The sequence below is a fragment of the Lichenostomus cassidix genome, chromosome 7 (assembly GCF_008360975.1).
Source record: "Lichenostomus cassidix isolate B80296 chromosome 7, HeHo_3.0, whole genome shotgun sequence".
Lineage (NCBI taxonomy): Eukaryota > Metazoa > Chordata > Aves > Passeriformes > Meliphagidae > Lichenostomus > Lichenostomus cassidix.
The window spans coordinates 611,166-628,748 of record NC_139488.1 but is presented as its reverse complement, the minus strand read 5'-3'; the positions used below and the strand labels follow the sequence as shown (position 1 = coordinate 628,748).

At 39.9% G+C, this 17,583-nt stretch overlaps 1 protein-coding gene across 1 annotated transcript in view; it reads left to right on the top strand.

The window, feature by feature from the left end:
• KANSL1L (KAT8 regulatory NSL complex subunit 1 like) overlaps positions 1–17,323 on the top strand; it is a 62,323-nt gene extending 45,000 nt beyond the window's left edge. Inside the window, exons 8-16 of the mRNA XM_085065691.1 lie at positions 2,814–2,924; positions 3,323–3,460; positions 5,845–5,966; positions 6,896–7,020; positions 7,820–7,874; positions 13,227–13,339; positions 14,833–14,986; positions 15,587–15,831; positions 15,986–17,323. Coding sequence (XP_084921817.1) covers positions 2,814–2,924; positions 3,323–3,460; positions 5,845–5,966; positions 6,896–7,020; positions 7,820–7,874; positions 13,227–13,339; positions 14,833–14,986; positions 15,587–15,831; positions 15,986–16,094 — 1,172 coding nt within the window. The 3' untranslated portion in view covers positions 16,095–17,323. The remainder of the gene's footprint in view (positions 1–2,813; positions 2,925–3,322; positions 3,461–5,844; positions 5,967–6,895; positions 7,021–7,819; positions 7,875–13,226; positions 13,340–14,832; positions 14,987–15,586; positions 15,832–15,985) is intronic.
• The last annotated feature ends 260 nt before the right edge of the window (positions 17,324–17,583 follow it).

Here is a 17,583-nt window from a genome sequence, read left to right as displayed (position 1 = left end):
GTGTATGGGGTTTAAGAGGAGATTATTGTAGGAGCAGATAGAAGAAACAGAATGCTCACTTGAAGAGTGCAGCAGCAAACATCCCAGTCAGCAGAACTCTTGTGGAGAGAAAAATACCTCCTAAGCCTTTCTTCTTTTACACATACTCTCCCCTGTGACTCTGGCAGCCCAGCTGGACGCCAAGGGTTTAGAAGTCTGTTCAAGGACAGTCATACATGGCTATGCCCCTTGTGTTCATTCTTACCTCCCTCTTAAGGGAGACTGGGATGTGTAACAAGCATACTGATCTTCTTTTTTCTCAAAAAAAGTTTTGTCATCATAAAAACCCTAAAAAACTTTGGACTGTGCTGTGGCTACTGTTGGACACTTTGCCAGGATAGAGGAGAAAGAATGTTTTTTAGCTTCATTCCAGTATCAAGAATATATTTCTTAAGTGGTATTTGTTCTCTTTTTCAGGAGCCTTGCTAACAATAGTTGAGACACAGAAAAAGTATTAGACCTATCTCCTGTTCAAATGCAGTCCTTATTTTTGAGGGAGGCTAGATTAGTGCTTTACTTTGTGTACTTTGCTGTCTCTACCTCCTCATGAAGACTAGTCTATTAGATATTCTCTTTCATGTGAAAGAATTATTGTGGATAAATCCATGGTAGAAATTTTCCAAGTTGTAGCCTGATTCCGTTTCATGTTTTCTTTACAGCTTTCCCCTTCCAGAGGAATAACTTCTCTTAAAATACTGCTTGTGCTGTGCCCACATATTTATATATAAAAATTGTCAGCAGAGTAAAAGGAAAGGGTTTTGTTTTCATTTTCTCTGTGTGTTAAAAATATATTCTTAGCATTTGTCTCATTTTGAAACTCTGTTTTTTGTGTGCAAGGAGGGATGCAAGTTCAAGATTCAGATGTAGTTCTCTCACCTTATTTTTTCATGTGGTTTGCTTTAAAGGTGAATCATTATTTCCAGACAATCTAGTAAATAGTGCAGTGGGATTAGCTCACTAGTGTGCTCTCTTCTGGAAGCATAGTTGTCCCTATGTCAAAGTCTTCCTTTCACAGTTCCCAAATTACCAAGGATCTTGACTAAAGATATGTCAGTGGTTGCAGCATCCCTTGAACAGAGCAGCACCTCTTTAAGCTTGCACCTTGATAACTGGAAATTTGTAGTTTGTGCCTAAGAAGTTCAGGTTTCTGGTATTTCTGCACCTAGCCTGTGGATTAACTGAAACAAGCACTCCTGCCCTTTTGATTAAGATAAAGGAGCACATAATAAAAAATCTCTTGAGTCACCCACGAAAAAAAAAACAAAGCAAAAGACAAACAAAATAGGAGAAATGCTTTGGTCATTTCTTTACTTAAATGTTGTGGCTAATACACCTTTCAGACCTTCTTTGTTTCACTTGGAAGTAGAGTAGGAAACATGAATGGAGACAGGAGCTTTAGATCAGTCTCTGCCTTTTGCCCAGGCACTAGCCTTTGGCGCCAGGCACTAGCTTTATTGGGGTGGCCAGCACCCCAAGACCCGGTCTTATTCGCAAGTTCTTTAATAATGGTTGATTAGGTTTAATGCAAAATGAATTATCATTTATTAGACACAAAATTAACAGACATAAGGTGTTGAACAGACTATTCACTGCACAGGAATAAAACAAAAGAAACTACCAGTAGATAAAATGCAGCGTGCAATAGAGGTACCTATTATTACAGCTAGCAAAGAAATAGTGTAACTTAGGATTCAATGTATTCTTACCATCCAGTTGCTGCTGGGGCACACTTCAGAATCCTTTCCCTCAATTTCCAGGAAAGTAACTGTGGAATTTGCATCCAAACTCTGGGGAGAAGTCCTACACGTTTCCAAGGTGTGTAGGAGGCTTCTACCTCCATGATAATTTGCGTGTCTTTTATAGTGTAAACTGAGACTTTGGTCACTATTATTTATTTTCTTTCATCTCTTCCCACATCTGCTCTCGATACCAAGATGTTGATTCTCAGCTGGAGGCCCCAGACTCTTGGGCACCAAGAGATGACCCCTTGCTGGGCCTTGCTGGGCCTGGGTTATCTCTTCCATATGCCAGCCACTTGTGAGAGAGAGGGTGGGAAGATGTCCTGCCACACACAGCAAAAACTGTTGTGACAGTTGGGGTGTTGTGACAAAATACCGAGTTACGTCCATATCAAATTGAAATAAATTGTTCTTTTTATTTAGCAAAAGATGTTGAAAATTTTTGTCCTGACACGTCCTGAAGGCACATGAGGCAAGCCTACTTCTTCCATTGATAATTTTTTTCCTATTAAATTTCTCTTTCTCTTCATTTTTGTTTCCAGAAAGGCTTTTCAGAGAGAAACTTTTTTCTTAAAGCCTTCCTGCCTTACAATGGGGTAAATTCTTTGCCACTTGAAATGTTTTGCAGACTGGTTCTGCGTTAGAATTTCCATCAGGAAATAATTTACACTGCCCTGCTGTAGACTTTTCCAGGGAGACAGAGAAGGAATGTACTTTGAAATTACCTATGGGCTCCCAGCAGTCACAATTTCCAAAAGCATTAATTATTTGTACCCAAAATGCTGAACCGAAGCCTCTTCCTAACATAGGAAAAGTGGTGTGCTCTTTGCTGTGCTGGGTTTTGTGTAGGAGCTGGTCAAGAAGCAAAACCCTCCAGAATGTCTCAGTCCTTAGCAATATTGCTCATAGATTATATTGAATGTGTTGAGTGAATCAATGTCTAGACGTCTAGTGATTATTCATAATTCGTTGGTTCAGAGGTTGCCATCTTTCTAATACAGACCCTATTCCTTTGGATTTCTGTTTTTTGATTAGATATTCCTCTTCACATATACTTTGAAACATTATTAAGGAAGGATGACATCAAAGGAGAACCTGCTGATAACTCATCTTTGGGAGGGGAGCTTAAAGTGCCTGCTGACAATGGTATGTAAAGCAAAATACTTTAGTATTTGCAAGGCCATTTTGTATTTGTCAGTGTTTTCTGCCATGAAGAGGTTCAGTTTATAAACTTGTCACAAAGCAGGTTATCAAAGAAGGTAACTGACTATGGCTTTAGGTGGAGGAGGAATCTCTTCCCTGACCACAGTGTCAGGTTCTCCTTTATTCCACTGAGATGATCCCACCAAAGCTGTAGGAGGATGCTAATACGAGTGTGGGGGGGGGGAATTTGGAGCAGGTGCCTGACTGCAGTCCTATTACTATTTGGATTCCTATCAGAAATTTGGGGTTTTTTCCATTATAAATAGTTCAGCAGAGATTTATTATAAATTGTAACAATGAAAAATAAGCTCTCAACTTGATACATGCTTTTTCTGTTGTAGACTATAATCATCATAATGTTTCTGTCAAACAATGGAGCAGTGGTTGTTTGTCTAACTCCAGATCTCAGTCGGTGTTAGGAGCATCTGACCAGCTGTCAGAAGGAAGAAAGAAAAGACATCTAAGTGAGACAGCAGTAGGTAAGAGAGAAATATGACTGCAAGAGGGCACTACATCTTTTAAAATATGTACTGTATGAGTATCACTGGGCTCTGAGAACTAATTTTAAGTTGTCTCCAAAAATGATACTGTTGTGAAACTTATGAAGAAATGGACTTAGAACACCATGAAAATAATTTGCTATTTTAAAGCATAGTAATTGTCTTTCTTAAGTGTATATACAGAATGAGACAAGCTTCTGTATTTTATTTTTGGAGTACTCTTAAAAGAAACTGCTCAGCAGTTCAACTGTTCTTCTAACACTGGGTGTCATTCTTAATACAGAAGGGGTTTTTTTATAGTAATCAGTGAAACAGACTGAATTGCCAAGTTATCTGTTAAGTCATGTGCCCAATGAAACATTTACTATTCCTGGAATCTTTGGTCCACTCTATTTCATTTGTTGTGTACTGTCATTTGTGGTTCTGGATCCCTTCCAGACTGTTAAGAGGACATGTGGGTAGCCAGTTCTTACTATGTTTTTACCATTCTTACCTTTCTGTTATAAGCCACTGAATCTCTACTTCATCACTTGGTAAATTAATAGGAAGTGCCCTGAAAAGTCTGTAGAATAATGTAATAATGTAGGGATAAAAGTATTAGCATACCACTGCAAAGATAAATGGCATCTTACCTCTCCCGGCTGTTAGAATGTAAAGCCTAACAAATTATGTTACAGATTCATTTATGTGACTTTTGGAAAACCTTGGGCAAAATTCTTCGCAAGATATTTGAAGAAAATGAGTCACTGAGCAAGAGGGGAAATTAAATTAGTTTAAAATTTCCCTTAGGAAAGAATTAAAAGGTATAAATGATCAGTTAACATTGTGGAAAAACAAACTGCTAGTACATATCCAGTTAAAAGTGATAGTGTAATCTTCCACTAGAGGTGGAGATCTGGGAATTACTGCAGAGATGATTTAATAAAAAAATAATGATCTAGGGTTAAAACAAACGACAAACTCCACAATCCACAACACCAAACCAAGACCACCCAATTGATTAGAAAGTTACAGGAGAGAATAAAAGCTGTTCGGGTGCACACTGAAATCTGCCTTAGATTTAGATAAGGGTTGTGCTTTGAATCCTTCCCCTTGTGCAGTACACCCCAGCCTTTGCTGTGCAGCCTTCTCTTACACTCAGTGCCTGTCTCCAATGGCATGCTGTGCCCTTTCACCTTTCACCACTGGTGATCCTGTTTTCCATGCCACCACTTCCCTGACCACTTCCTGGTCCCCAGGAGGTGGATGCTGACTCAAGGTTTCTCACTGTTTCCATAAGTGTAGTCATGAACACTGAGATCAACAACTGGAGATACTTGGGAGTACTAGTAAGAGACAAAATATCTTGCTATACACCTTTTGAAGTTACAGTTAGTCCTCTGCCGATAGTATTTAGTTTTTTTATTAATTGAACCAAAAAAGTAATCTTTTGTCATGAGGATCAGAGTCTCCCAATGCCAGAAAACTGTTCTGTGGTGCATTCACAAGTAGGAGCACAAGTTCTATCTTATTAGTGCGGTGGGTGTAGTACTACATATTTATTCCTAATTTGGGCTCTGTCTAGGAGAAATTATCCATGAGGAAGGTCAGCCTAATGAAAAAGGCCAAAAATAAAAGCTGTGTGTCAGGGAGTTACAGAGCTGCCTGGGAGATGGGAGTTCATGACCTTGACCCAGCCTGTGCAATACAGTCTTTAGGATCAGTCTTACTTCTTTTTCTATGTTGGAATACACTGATTCTTTTTGTTCGTTGGTATATTAAGTCTTAGTTCTCATTTCTTACTGTAAATTAAGGTAGAAGGAAAGCAGAACAGGTGGTTAAATTCTGAATCCCCCTAAATGCTGCTTATAATGGGACTGAATGAGAAAAGACAGGACTTACAGTTTGTCTGGAGCAGTGAACCAGAAGAAGAAACTGCTATTGATTTGGAGATCTAAACTAAATTTTTTTGTTGCCCTTGCTGCCAGTTCTATCATTTATTGAGGAAGAAACAGTCAGGGAGAACTTGTGATATGCACCCCAACTGGAGAAGTGCTGCTGGGGAATAGAGGGAATCTTAAGTCAGATTGCATTTGCTGTGTGTGTAGTCTTTGACAGCTCCCGAAAAAAGAGTCAGCATTTGCCCATATGAAGCTGGTTCCATGAGAAGAAATCCTTCATAGAATAAGAGGGGTGACTTTTGTGGAACAATGATAGGATGAGTAGCAAGTGTTTATTTAGATGTCTTTTTTTAGAATCCAGTAAATTTTAAGTGGCTCACTGTGGGCTTCTAGAAATGACTTTGCTATTACTGTATGGAAAAATATCTGCAGTCTAATAGGTAACAGCCAGTATGTGTTGTTTATTGCTATTTTTTATGACAGGCGAAAGCAACACTCGGTTTGAGACATTCTCCTTCCAACATACAGAGTCCGAGTCCCACAGCAGTTTTGCTGCCACAAGCAGTGTCAGTGCCCTGTCTCGGCCCACTCACAGCACATCACAGGTAAACCACAGTATCACTGCCTCAACTGAAATATTAACAGAGAGTTGTGCAAATTAATAATCCAAAGCCACACACCTTTTACATTTAATTTAGTGTCATATGACAGTGCAGAGCATTTTTACAGTGAATTAAGTGGATTACATTAACTAATTGATTCCAGATTGAGTATGTGGTGTTTCTAAAATAGATACTTGCTTGTAAAAGAATTTTGCAGATCATATAACTGGAGTGTAAGTTTGATTTATGGGCATTGTGCTTTGCTTTTTTTTTGTGTGTGTGCTTTTCATTTGTTTGTTCTGTTTGTTGTTGTTTGGTTTTGTGTTTCTTTTTTTTGTTTTGTTTTGTTGTTGTTGTTGTTTTTCAAATTTCATTAACTATACCATGATTTATGTTCCCAGTTTTACACTAGGGCTCTTATGACCCCTTTTCTTGATGCAGCTGTATAAAATGGCCTCATGATGCAAATACAGTCACAAAACTTGTTAACTATTTTTCCTTATTTATAATCCTTTCTGCAGAAATTTAGGCAAAGTCCCCGGTATATAAATTTGCTGAGGAGCAGCAGAGCTCTGGCTCAGTGAAGTCCCTGCAGAAACACACCATTTTACTGGATTTCATGGAAAATTCACAACAACTTTCAGATTTAGGTCCCATGGTTTTGCTAAGCCTAGTGGTGTACTGGTGCTCTGTAAGTCATCATGTTTTAATGCAGAGTTGAGTTTAAATATGTGTCCCACATAGTTCAGACAATCACACTCCTTTATTCCCTTGAGTTGACCATCATCAAAGAACACATAAATGAGAACTCCAGAATTGTATGTTTCCATTTAAGTTTAGACTTTCTCCTTGTGAAGTTTCAATGTTTCTCTGCTAACATGTATTTCCTATGATTTGACCTGACGTCCTCTTGTGTTGATTATATTATTCAGCCTAACTCCAGGAGGAGGTTGAGAAGTGAAAGCTCCTATGATATAGACAACATTGTTATTCCCATGTCGCTGGTGGCACCGTCAAAGTTGGAGAAACTACAGTACAAAGAAATCCTTACTCCAAGGTTTGTTCACAACCTCCTTAATTACAAAGATAGCAAAATGAGCATGAGAACATTAAATAAGAATATAATTAACATGGAGTTAGAAAATAGTACAATATTAACATGATCTTTTCATGCATTTGGGTTTTTTTAATCTTTGCACTTCAGTTTGTGTGACTGAAGTGGGAAGACCGGACAGCTGATAGCACAGGGAAAATAGTCTGATATACACAGGGATGTGGCAAATGCACAGACTGGCTAAAAATAGAGGTATCATCTTAATTGTAGTGATGATTATGGCCTTTAATACACCATAAGGCTGACATGCTCTTACTGGTTATTTGGATATTGCTGTCTTTTTTTGTGTGTTCATAAGAAAGTAGTAAACTATTTTCAGTTAGTTAAACAGAAATGTATTTAGCATATATTTTTTAAATTTAGCCATTCTGAAACAGTAGAATAAGCTTATTTCTTTCTGTACAGTGTAGGCATATAATCCATGATTTCTCCTTTGTTTTAGAAAGAGAGCATCTTTAGATTTCTAAAACAGGGTAATTGGTCTTCACTGCTTACTTCAGTGGCTTTAGCACATTGCCTGAAGTGCTAAATGCACTTGTTCTGTACTTTAAATCCATTATATATATTTGCTTTCATATTGTTTTTTAAGTTGAAAAATATTATTACAACTGAATTGGATAGCTCAAAGACTGTATTAGGAAAAGGAATGGTTAGGTACCAAGTTGGGAAAAGAAAATAAAAATTTCAGGCATCTGTTATCAGCACCTTAAACTTAATTTGATTTTCCTTGTCTTATTTCTAGCTGGAGAGTTGTTGAACTTCAGCCTTTAGAAAAATCTGAAACAGATGAAAAAGAGGTAGGCTGTATTTTAATTAAACCACTAGGTTTATTTAAAGTAGATAAAGTATGTAATTGGGGTAAATGGTACATACTGTCTGAAATCACCCACTTCATACAAATCCTGCTAAGTTTCAGGTTTCAAAAATGAAATATGAAGTATCAGATTGTGAAAATGTGTCTTATAGCTACAGTGGAAGATAGAAATGCAAGCATACCATTAATATTCCTTGTTCATTGTTTGTCTGGCTCTTCTGTCCCTTGCTGCTGCACAGTCAGTGCTCCCAAAGGGTCCCTTGGGTCAGGCTCTGCCACCGCTCCTGAGCACTGTAATGCTGCCTCTCCAGTGTGACTGTCTTCTGGGGCCACCTGCTACAATGCTGTCCTTCCATCTTATCCTGTCCTTCCATGGCCAGTTCCCATGGCATGTTGCCCTTCATGTGGTAATTAAGCATCTTGCTTGTGGGTCCAGCAAGTTTCCTCAGTTATCTTTTCAGTGTTTGTTTTCCTGCAACCCTCCTGTTGGGAACAAACTTTTCTGCTCTGTCAGGAACAACATAACCTTCAGCATTTCCTGCCTGGCTGTTGAGCTAAGTTTGCACATCATGGGCTACTGTTGCTTCCTTCAGACATAAGAATCTACCTTTTTCTTTGGAGAACATCCATGGATTTTGCTGGGGGTCCCTTTCTCCCCTGATCAGGGGTTTCAAGCATTTCCTAACCTCGGGGTGAATGTACCAGCAGGTCTGGTCTCTAGGCTGATTTTCTGTCCCTCTAATCATTTTGTGGCTTCTTTTCCAGAAACCTGTTAGTTTTGCTGTCCTTTGAACACGTGTAATCTTCCTCCAGTTTCTGCCACTATCACCAGTTGTAACTGCAGGACTTGTATTCCTGCCTTTATCCACAATATCTGTTCTTGAGCTGCTATTTGAGGGAATCTCTACAACAGCGGTTTAGCTGCCATAGCAGTAGAAGAAGATGGCATTTAGGTAGCAGTACAGAAGTTTATGATAAGCTCAGTAAACAAATCATTATGTCACTCCCTTGGGGTAGAAAATACACTCTCCACAAAGGCATGAGCTTCCTCAGAGGTTTACTAAATCTGTAGCTACCAGCTCCATAACCTTTCCTTTTCCTTACCTGGTGCAGTTGCACTTATTTGGCAGCATACACAGGTTGGAAGGAAGAGAAAAGCTTACTCTGTCCCTGCCTTTTCCATTGCAATTGAGAAATTCTTGTGAAATCTGTGGTCAAATTTATGTCACTTCCACCCACCCACTTCTGGGTTAGTACCATCTCAGCTCGCAGGAAACATGCCTATTCTTCCTTTGTACCAAGAAGGTCAAATTCCACACACAGGAGAACTCTCCTGCAAGCACATTTAACTAAACCATTTAGAGAATAACTAATAAGGCAGCAAGGGCACACTGTCCCTTGAGCTCATTTCTGTCTTTGTCCTGGTGTCTGGGGGGAGTGAAGAATTTCAACAGTGATTTGCATTCAGGGCTTCAGGGGACATGCTTGGACTCAGTGGATTTCTTGCATAGATGTCAGATCCCATTGAGATTACTTGTCTCATGCTTTTAGTGCATTTTGCTGAAGGGATTTCAAGGTGTCCCTCTGAAACTCATTGGCTAATGTCTCAATTAGTAGCCCTCCCAGTACATTTGTGTTTGGCATGACTCTTAATCCTAATTCATGATTCATCCTCTGGCCAGGAAATAACTTGAGTTAACCATACAGCAGCTTTGCCTGCTGCTGTGGCCTGTGGCCCATTGCTTCTGTATTGTCTGTCAAATACTGGGTAGAATAAGGAGGAGAGATGTCAGACAAGAGAAAAATGCTAAAAGATCTTGTTTGTGTAAATCATCCTTTGCCAATGTCCCTCCATTCTTTTGGGATCATGTTAATTGGTTTGGGTGTTTTTCAGAGTAATGAGAAAAGGTGATAGATCATAATTCTTCCACTTCCTTACTTTAGCTTTGAGCCGAGTTACATTTGCTGCTGAGTAAGTTTGTAAAAAAGACATGAGGAAACAGCACCATTACCTGTTGGCATTTTCTGCACTCATGCTCTGACACTCTTGAAATTGCTCCATGTGCTAAAGTCAAGGCAAGCTTCACTAGGTCATTCATGTAACACAAGGGAAGGCAAAATATACTTTCTGCTTTTATATGAAATGCTCTTTTGCATTATTTTGCTGTGTAGTAGCTTATGGTGGTGTTGGAAATGATACAACTTTAAAAGTTTTTTGTAATACTGCATAGTAATTTATTTACTTTTCTATCTTCTGCATAGCCAAATTTAAAACTTGAAAGTTGTCCTTGTGTCAAGCAGTAGTCAGGGATTTCTGCCACTGGATAACTTTTTCTTTTCTTCTTCTTCTCTGTCTTCTTAATTTAGAAGCTTTCAATGCAACAGCCTATATCCATGCAGTAGACTTGCATCAAACATTTACTAAGTTACAAAAAAATATGGGGTCCCCAATTTGTCATGTTCCACATGAGCCACACTTCCAAGGATAGGAACTCAGCCCTTTCTAGGAATCAGGCCTATTCACTGTGCGTTTATTTTGAGTACAAAAAGCTTACCTTTTATGGGTGCATTTTTGTTTCTGGAAATTTTGCCTTATAAGACCAAAATTGGCAGTGCAAAAGTTAATCTACTATCTATGTCTGCTGTATTATATGCTCTAAAAATACTTTCTGGAAATAGAACATTTGAGTTTCCTGGTTTGCGTGTATGAATTTACAGTCTTATTGCTTTAAGGCATGGGAGGGTGTGGCACAGGTTTTCCTGTTTTATTTTGGTTTTAATTTGTTTTGTCCAGGTTAAAGTTTCTGGAAAGGCACAGTTGTAATGTTCAAGTTTATTTCGTAGTTGTTTTAGTAATGACAAATTCTGTGGAGTAATTCCGTGTGCAATTAGCTTTGCGTAAGTGTTTTCATGGCCTGTGACTCAGAGTTTCCTGTGGAGCCAGAGTGTGGAACACAGATTTTGTTGTTTTGAGAACCTTTCAGAAATGTTCCTGGTACTATTCAACATTAATGCACAGTGTCTTGTAGTGTCATGGGGGGATCCAAAGCTTAGTTTTCTTTGAGTGAAACCAATAGACATGCCTCACAAATAGGCCTTCCGCATAGCCTTTTCTCTCAACATTACTGCCACATCCATCCACTGAGGAATGACACTTCCTTTGTCCTTTTTCAGACTAACCTTAGTGGGGAGAAAATACCAAATTTCTCCTGTTACAGAACTTTAAATTAACCTAAGTTGTTAAAGGAAATATATAAAGCATGACAAAGCTGAGGAGGGGCAGAGGCTGTACTGTACCAAGTAGAGAACTTTTACTCTGATGTCATGAAATTTTTATCCATAGAACAGAGAATAACTTTTAAATAAGAAAATGTAGCATTCGAAAGAATAGGGTAGAACTCATTTTAAATAAAGAAGTAGTTAAATGTGCTATCACCAGCTACAGAAAACAAACAAGGCTTATTTCTTTACTTTTCAAAACTCTTCATTTGGAGAGAAACGTGGACTTTGATTTTTGAATGGAAGCTTGTTAAAAATGAAACTTCTTCCCAGCATGAAAAGTTTTGGCAATTTGCTAGGAAAAGTATTTTCAAATTCTCAAGTTTTTCTTTCAAAATTCTCTTTTGTATCCACTTCAAAGGAAATCTGAGCACAGAAAAATCCTGAATTTTCCCCGAGGGAATAACACTTTTGTAGTTCATAAAATTCTCATTTTCACACTGTACATCATTGACCTTGGAAAGAGAGAATGTGAACTGAGATGCAGCCCTGTTCCAATGTCCTCCAAGTGACAGAGCTGGTGAATTTCAGAGAGAGGAGGAAGCCCATTAAGTTCACATGCATGAAAGGAAACCAGCAGCTAACAAAGTGATTTGTGTTTAGCATAAATAAATAAAAGCAATGAGGAGTCTTGAGGAAGGAGTGATGAGATGAGCAAACTGGGCAGCCACAGTTTTACAAATGGGTCCTGTGTCTGATTCCAATCAAAATGAAACCTTTGGGATCATATTGATTGGTTGTGACACTTTGCCATGATACCCATAATGGCTGTGAACCACCTCAGTGCTGAGAGACTTGATACAGGGATGGCTTCCACAGAAACCTGACAGAGGGGAGCACTTCCCGCTGCCAGTGTCTCTATGGCAGTAACTGGCACTGCAGCAAGGACCATGGATTTGATTCTCTGTTTTGTAGGCTCAGTTGGAAGATAAATGGTGTTACTTGTATAATACCACTGAGGATTTTGCTTTAGAAAAAAATGCAGTTTATTTTTCAGGATTCCCCGATTATTAGTATAATTCTTGTCTAGGACTCATATGGCAGTGCAGCTTCACAGCTCCTATGACCAAGAATTGTTCTTTCGAAGAATTTCTCTGCTTTTGAGTTGGGAGTAGTTGGCATAAAATCTGTGGCTGCAGCACTCAAGTGCTCCTGCCAACCTCAGCTTTTTAGGTGAACTTTGAATGGTTTGGAGCACTTTGAATCAACTCCAAACTGTGCTGGAGGGGTCCAGCCAAGAGCTCCCCCTGCCATAAGGGGAGTGAGGGGGAAGGGCAGCAAAGTGCTCCTCAGCCAGCTCTGGCTAAGGAACAAACTTCCTGGTGTGTTGCCACCGGAGAAACACAGATGGTATTTTCACAGTGAAAGTCAGGTACAATAGTTACATCTTTTACTTAAAAAGGTGGGTCTCGTTTTACTACAGCCTGGTAAAGTACTTGCATTGGGGCTGGTTTAAGCTGTACTGGAGTCATGCAAACCATTGGGTAAGAAATAGTCTCTTCAAAGCAGAAGCCATTTTCTGCTTGGTTTCGCAGGAGGAATGTGGCACCTCAGGTTTGCCGAGTTCCTCTTTGTGGAGTTATCAAAGTCCTGGGTGATCTCAAACCTATTTCCCAGTGCTTAAAGAGCACCTGGCAAATCCTGCTACCTCCCAGCTTCCTCCTAAGGCAATCTCTGGAAACTGTTGAGATTTGTGCTTGTCTTTATTAAGTACTTTTAACACTGCTTTGATTTGCAAATGAATACTTGTCCTCTTAATTTTCTGCCTCTCATCATAGAGAAAAATGTGTTAGTTGCATGGAGGGGGTATAATTTCTACATCCATTCAGATCAACCACAGATATGTAAAGCAATAAAGCTAAAATGACAGCATCCCATACACCAGAGCTCTTGTAAGCTGAATGCATATAAGTGTGCCTCTGTATTGCAAGCATGCATTGTGTTGCCTTCTCTTGTTTGCTGAATAGACCTTTGCAGAATTATATATAATACTGGCTGGTGTTATTTCTAGTGATGTTCATAGTGACAGCACAGCTCTCCCTGTGCCTTGTTACAGGTAGAAGACCTGTCAGACAAAGCTTTTTCCTTGCGTCACACAAAGTATGAAGAAAGAGAACGTGCAAGGTGGTCGCTGTGGGAACAGAGCCGCTGGCCCAGGAGGAACAGCAGGCAGGTGTATTGGCTTTGATAAGAGCCTTCCTATTGAACCTGGTGTGGGTTGTGTTACAGCAGTGTCAGAAATGCTGTCACAGAGAAATTTGAAAATGATGGCCTTCGTTAATTAACTCATCAGGGACAGTACCAGGTATGTTTGATTTTTTGGCTAGAGAGGGAAGGCAGTGCTGAGGCATGCATACTTACAGAAATTGGGCATCTTAGTGACCTGGCATTACTGAACAAACATTACTGAACATTATTGATCTTCCTCCCTCACTGAATACAGAGCTAAACTGTGCCACTCCCAGTTACTATGACTTTAGCCACCCAGTGTATCATGAGCCCTTCTTCACTCACCTGACTCAGGTGAAACAATAGCATTCAGAGATGTGTTACTGAAGGCTCCTGGGCTGTGCCAGGGGCCTTCCACTTAGAAAGTCATTATGTGAATGGTTCATTCTCACAGGCTTGCCATCTGGTGCAGAACGCATCAGATTTAAATATAACCACTAAAAGTCTTGAAAAAGTAGTGTATATTGGAGCAAACGTCATAAAGCTGCATCTGCATTTTGGCCCTGGGAAGATGATTCCCATAAATCAGTTCACAATCTGCCAGGACAAAAAGCAGCCTATAAATGCTGGAATAACTTTTTCTGCTATTTATCATGCTTGTGTCTACTTTTGTCTAAAAGTCAGCCATGACATTAGGAACATACAGTCAAAGATAGCATTTTTTAATGCAGGGTAAAAATAGAGCTAAGCCATATTAAGGAATTCTATTTTAAGCAATTCTGAACATAAAACCTCCCAACTTTAGAAGGTGTATTGAAAATTAAAAAGTTCTATATGTAGCTTAATTTTGAAACTATGAACTCCTTGATAAAATCTTGGAGCTGCTTGAATTCAGAAGTAAGCTGCTCATTGACATGAGCAAGGTCATGCTTCCGCCTGGCATTCCAGATGCATGCCACTATTTTATATCTAGTTCAAATTTCTATTAATGGTGAGGTCAAAATTTTTAATCTTATTACATTTTTGATTGCTTTGGAGTTGAGTCCAGAGCAGAAGTGGTAAGGGGGAGCCCAAGGATTTGCTTCTCAAGTTGCACTGGCACAGTGCTGACTGTGCCGTTTGGTCCCCACAGGCTGCTGTGGGTGATGCTGCTCTCCCGAGTGGAACAGCCTGTGGCTTACTGATTTCTCTTGTGCCACATCACAGTTCTGGTGAGCAGGAGTGAGACCAGTCACCAGTTGTCTGCAGCCAGAGTGTGCCTGTCCCACCTGTTTTATCCACTTAGCTCCTCCACATAGTGCTTTGCTTTGGCTCCAGCCAACAAGGTTTTCAAGAACCACACTGGTTTTCCTCTGGTCTTTTGGTTTAAGCAAGCAGAATGGAGGTAGCATATCTGGAGAAACTGAACACTTTGAAATGAAAACGTGAACTGCTCTTGGCAATATGAAAGGGCAGGGATTAGCTCATAAAATTTGTTTCTAATTCTGCACTAGATCTTACAGCAAAAATGCTGATGGTCGACACAGCCAGGACACGGTGCAGAAAGACCATTGTGCTGCTGACCCTGCTCCGGACCCGAATTTGGAAGCCCACAGCTCCGTTTGTTCAGGGATGGCACCACTCTGCAGGGAGAACCAGGAAGAGAAGGTGGGTGCTTCCAGTAGCTTCCAAGTATGATCAGGTTTTCAGTGACACCAAAGAAACCTGAAGATACTCTTCTGTCTCACTGATTAGAATCTCAGGCTGCCACCCTAATTAATGTGCACTGAACATAGTTCTCCTGTTTAAAACTACATTGCTATGCCTTGTAAATTAACCCTAGATCTGTCAACAAGTAAAAGTTTCATAGTTCAGTACACATGGCACATATTTTTGGGGTGAGAATGGAAGGGCTGGGTTCAGGCTGGGGTTTTTTTCAGGGATGTTGGCCAGGGTTCCAGACAGGCCTGGTCATTAGGGGGTCGGGTATCCTAATGGTCTGGCATTGTGGAAAAGAGCTTCCTTGTCCGTTCAAGGGTGGGTTTATTACTAGTTCAAAACCTTATGCAGCCAGCTTACATCCTGGTGCCTAGCAGTGTTGTATTTTTATCTGAAGAGCCCTGCAAAGATTGTAAAGAAAGACACTCTTTCATTACTTGATAGCAGATGATTCTGCACAGAGTTAATCAGTTCAGACTCAACTGAAATCCCTTTTAATCATCTTTACTCTTTTTCCACCCTCACTCCTGCTATTCCTCTTCCTTTCAGTCTGGGCTGTGGGAACTTCGAGTTTTTCCACTAAAAGATGAAGAGGTACAAGCTTTACTGTGCCAAGATCAAGTAACAAATCAGACTGAAATGTCAAGTGCAGCTTTCCCCAGTGACTCTCCCTGCACTCCAGGCACACCCATTGCTTTGCCAGACAATGGCTATCCACCAAGAAAGCAATCTACCCAAGAGTCAGAAGACTGCAAAAGTGTTTGCCTGGGAAGCAACAGTACAAGGAAACAAAGGTGACAGGGAATAATGTGGTTCATTAAGAAAGCCAGTTAAGGTGGAGAGAAGTGTAAGGTAAAATCTCTCTTGTTCACACAGCATTATGACAGCTCAATTCAAAACCTTTATGTTAGCTGTATATAATATATTTTCTTTCTTGCTTTGTAACAGGCAGGATAAATCCCAAAGACAACACTTTCTTCTTCCTGAACCCCAAGAGAAAGTAATTATTTCAAGCTGGAAGTCTAATATTCCCAATGTCGGGCGTGGGCGCACATAAATTGCTGGCACCATTCACTTTCTGTTGTCATATAGCCACATTTGTCAATAATCATCCTTTTCTGTTTATTTTCAAATGCATATCTGGTTCTAGTGGACTCTGATGCAGCAGGAGATGCTGCCTACCTTATCCAACAACTTCAACTGAACACAGAAAAACTACTTGAAAATAGTGGGGATAAGCGATAACCTCAGATTATTTTCCTGTGTGGCATGACCATGGGGCAAAAACCTGTCTCTCTCTAACTGCATGTGTAAGGTAAGAGTAGGTGAGAACCTGCAGTTCAAACCAGGGGATCTGGAAGCCTTGCATCTAGCTTAAGTCCTGTAGTCATCTCTCAGTAGTGCCAGGGCATGTTTCATACTAATGTCCTCAAGCAATAAGGTAGAAGCAGCCCACTGCATTGCCATAATCAATGTGTGTGACACCCAGAAAGCAGGGTCTCTGCTTCAGGTCTGTGGGGAGGGAGAGACAGGAGGGAAGAGGAGTCAAGTTAAATCAGTGATGCAGCCCATGGAATATTGTGGTTTGCGTCATCTTACTTCCTTAGTCCTTCAGTAGCTAATGAGGCTCATAATACTTTGCTTTAATATGTTAAAGTCTTGTTCCAGTTTCTACAGTGCCTTGTAAGAGTCTCGTAAGCATGCCAACATTTGGTGACTAGCTGGAAAGGAAAAGATGATTGAAGCCTTGAAGAGCAATAAAAAAAAAAGCCCCAAAGCTTTCCATTGTGATTCTGGATAGATTTTTCATTTCCTATTGCATTCACAGTGAGAAAACAAAGGCAAGTTGTTTAAACTTGCATCTAAATAGCATAGCTTGGAATGTATCTCCAATCCCAAGAGGTATTAACAAAGATTAAGTATAATCTATCAACAGGCAGTTTTTCTGTGTAGGACAGTTGAAGGCAATTTAATAGGAGTCTCTGGTTTTTGTGCAATTTTTTTCCATGTATAATATCTGGAATGGCACTGGACAGATGACCCAGTTTTAGTGTCAATTTATTTTTTTGGTCAAAATGACAGAAAATATACACTGGGCATATGAAAACAGTTCAGTAAAGTTTCAACACTACAACCTATTGCTACATTGTAGTTTATTGCACATTCTGATTATTTTTTTAAACACTTTTTTAACACTGGTTTGTCTTAAACTTGAATCTTGCCTCAATGTAAGATACAATAATCTTTGATGCAAGGTTGATTTTTTAATTAAAAGTTATTTCTATATATGTTGTATATAGTCTGAATTTGATGGCTTTTCAGAAGTGACGAAGTAGCAGCAATACTTCCTCTTGGCACAGAGCCCTGTGTGGCCTACAAATGGCTTTGCAAACCCCCTGCAGCTTTGCTGTCGTACTCACGCTGAGCTGATGGCTGTGAGGCCGAGGGCCCCCTCTGTGCCTCAGTACAGAGGTGTGTGTTGCCCTCTCTCATGCCCTGCTTGTGCATCTGCTGCCACGAAAAGGCTTCTGGAAGGTCCCTGTCTC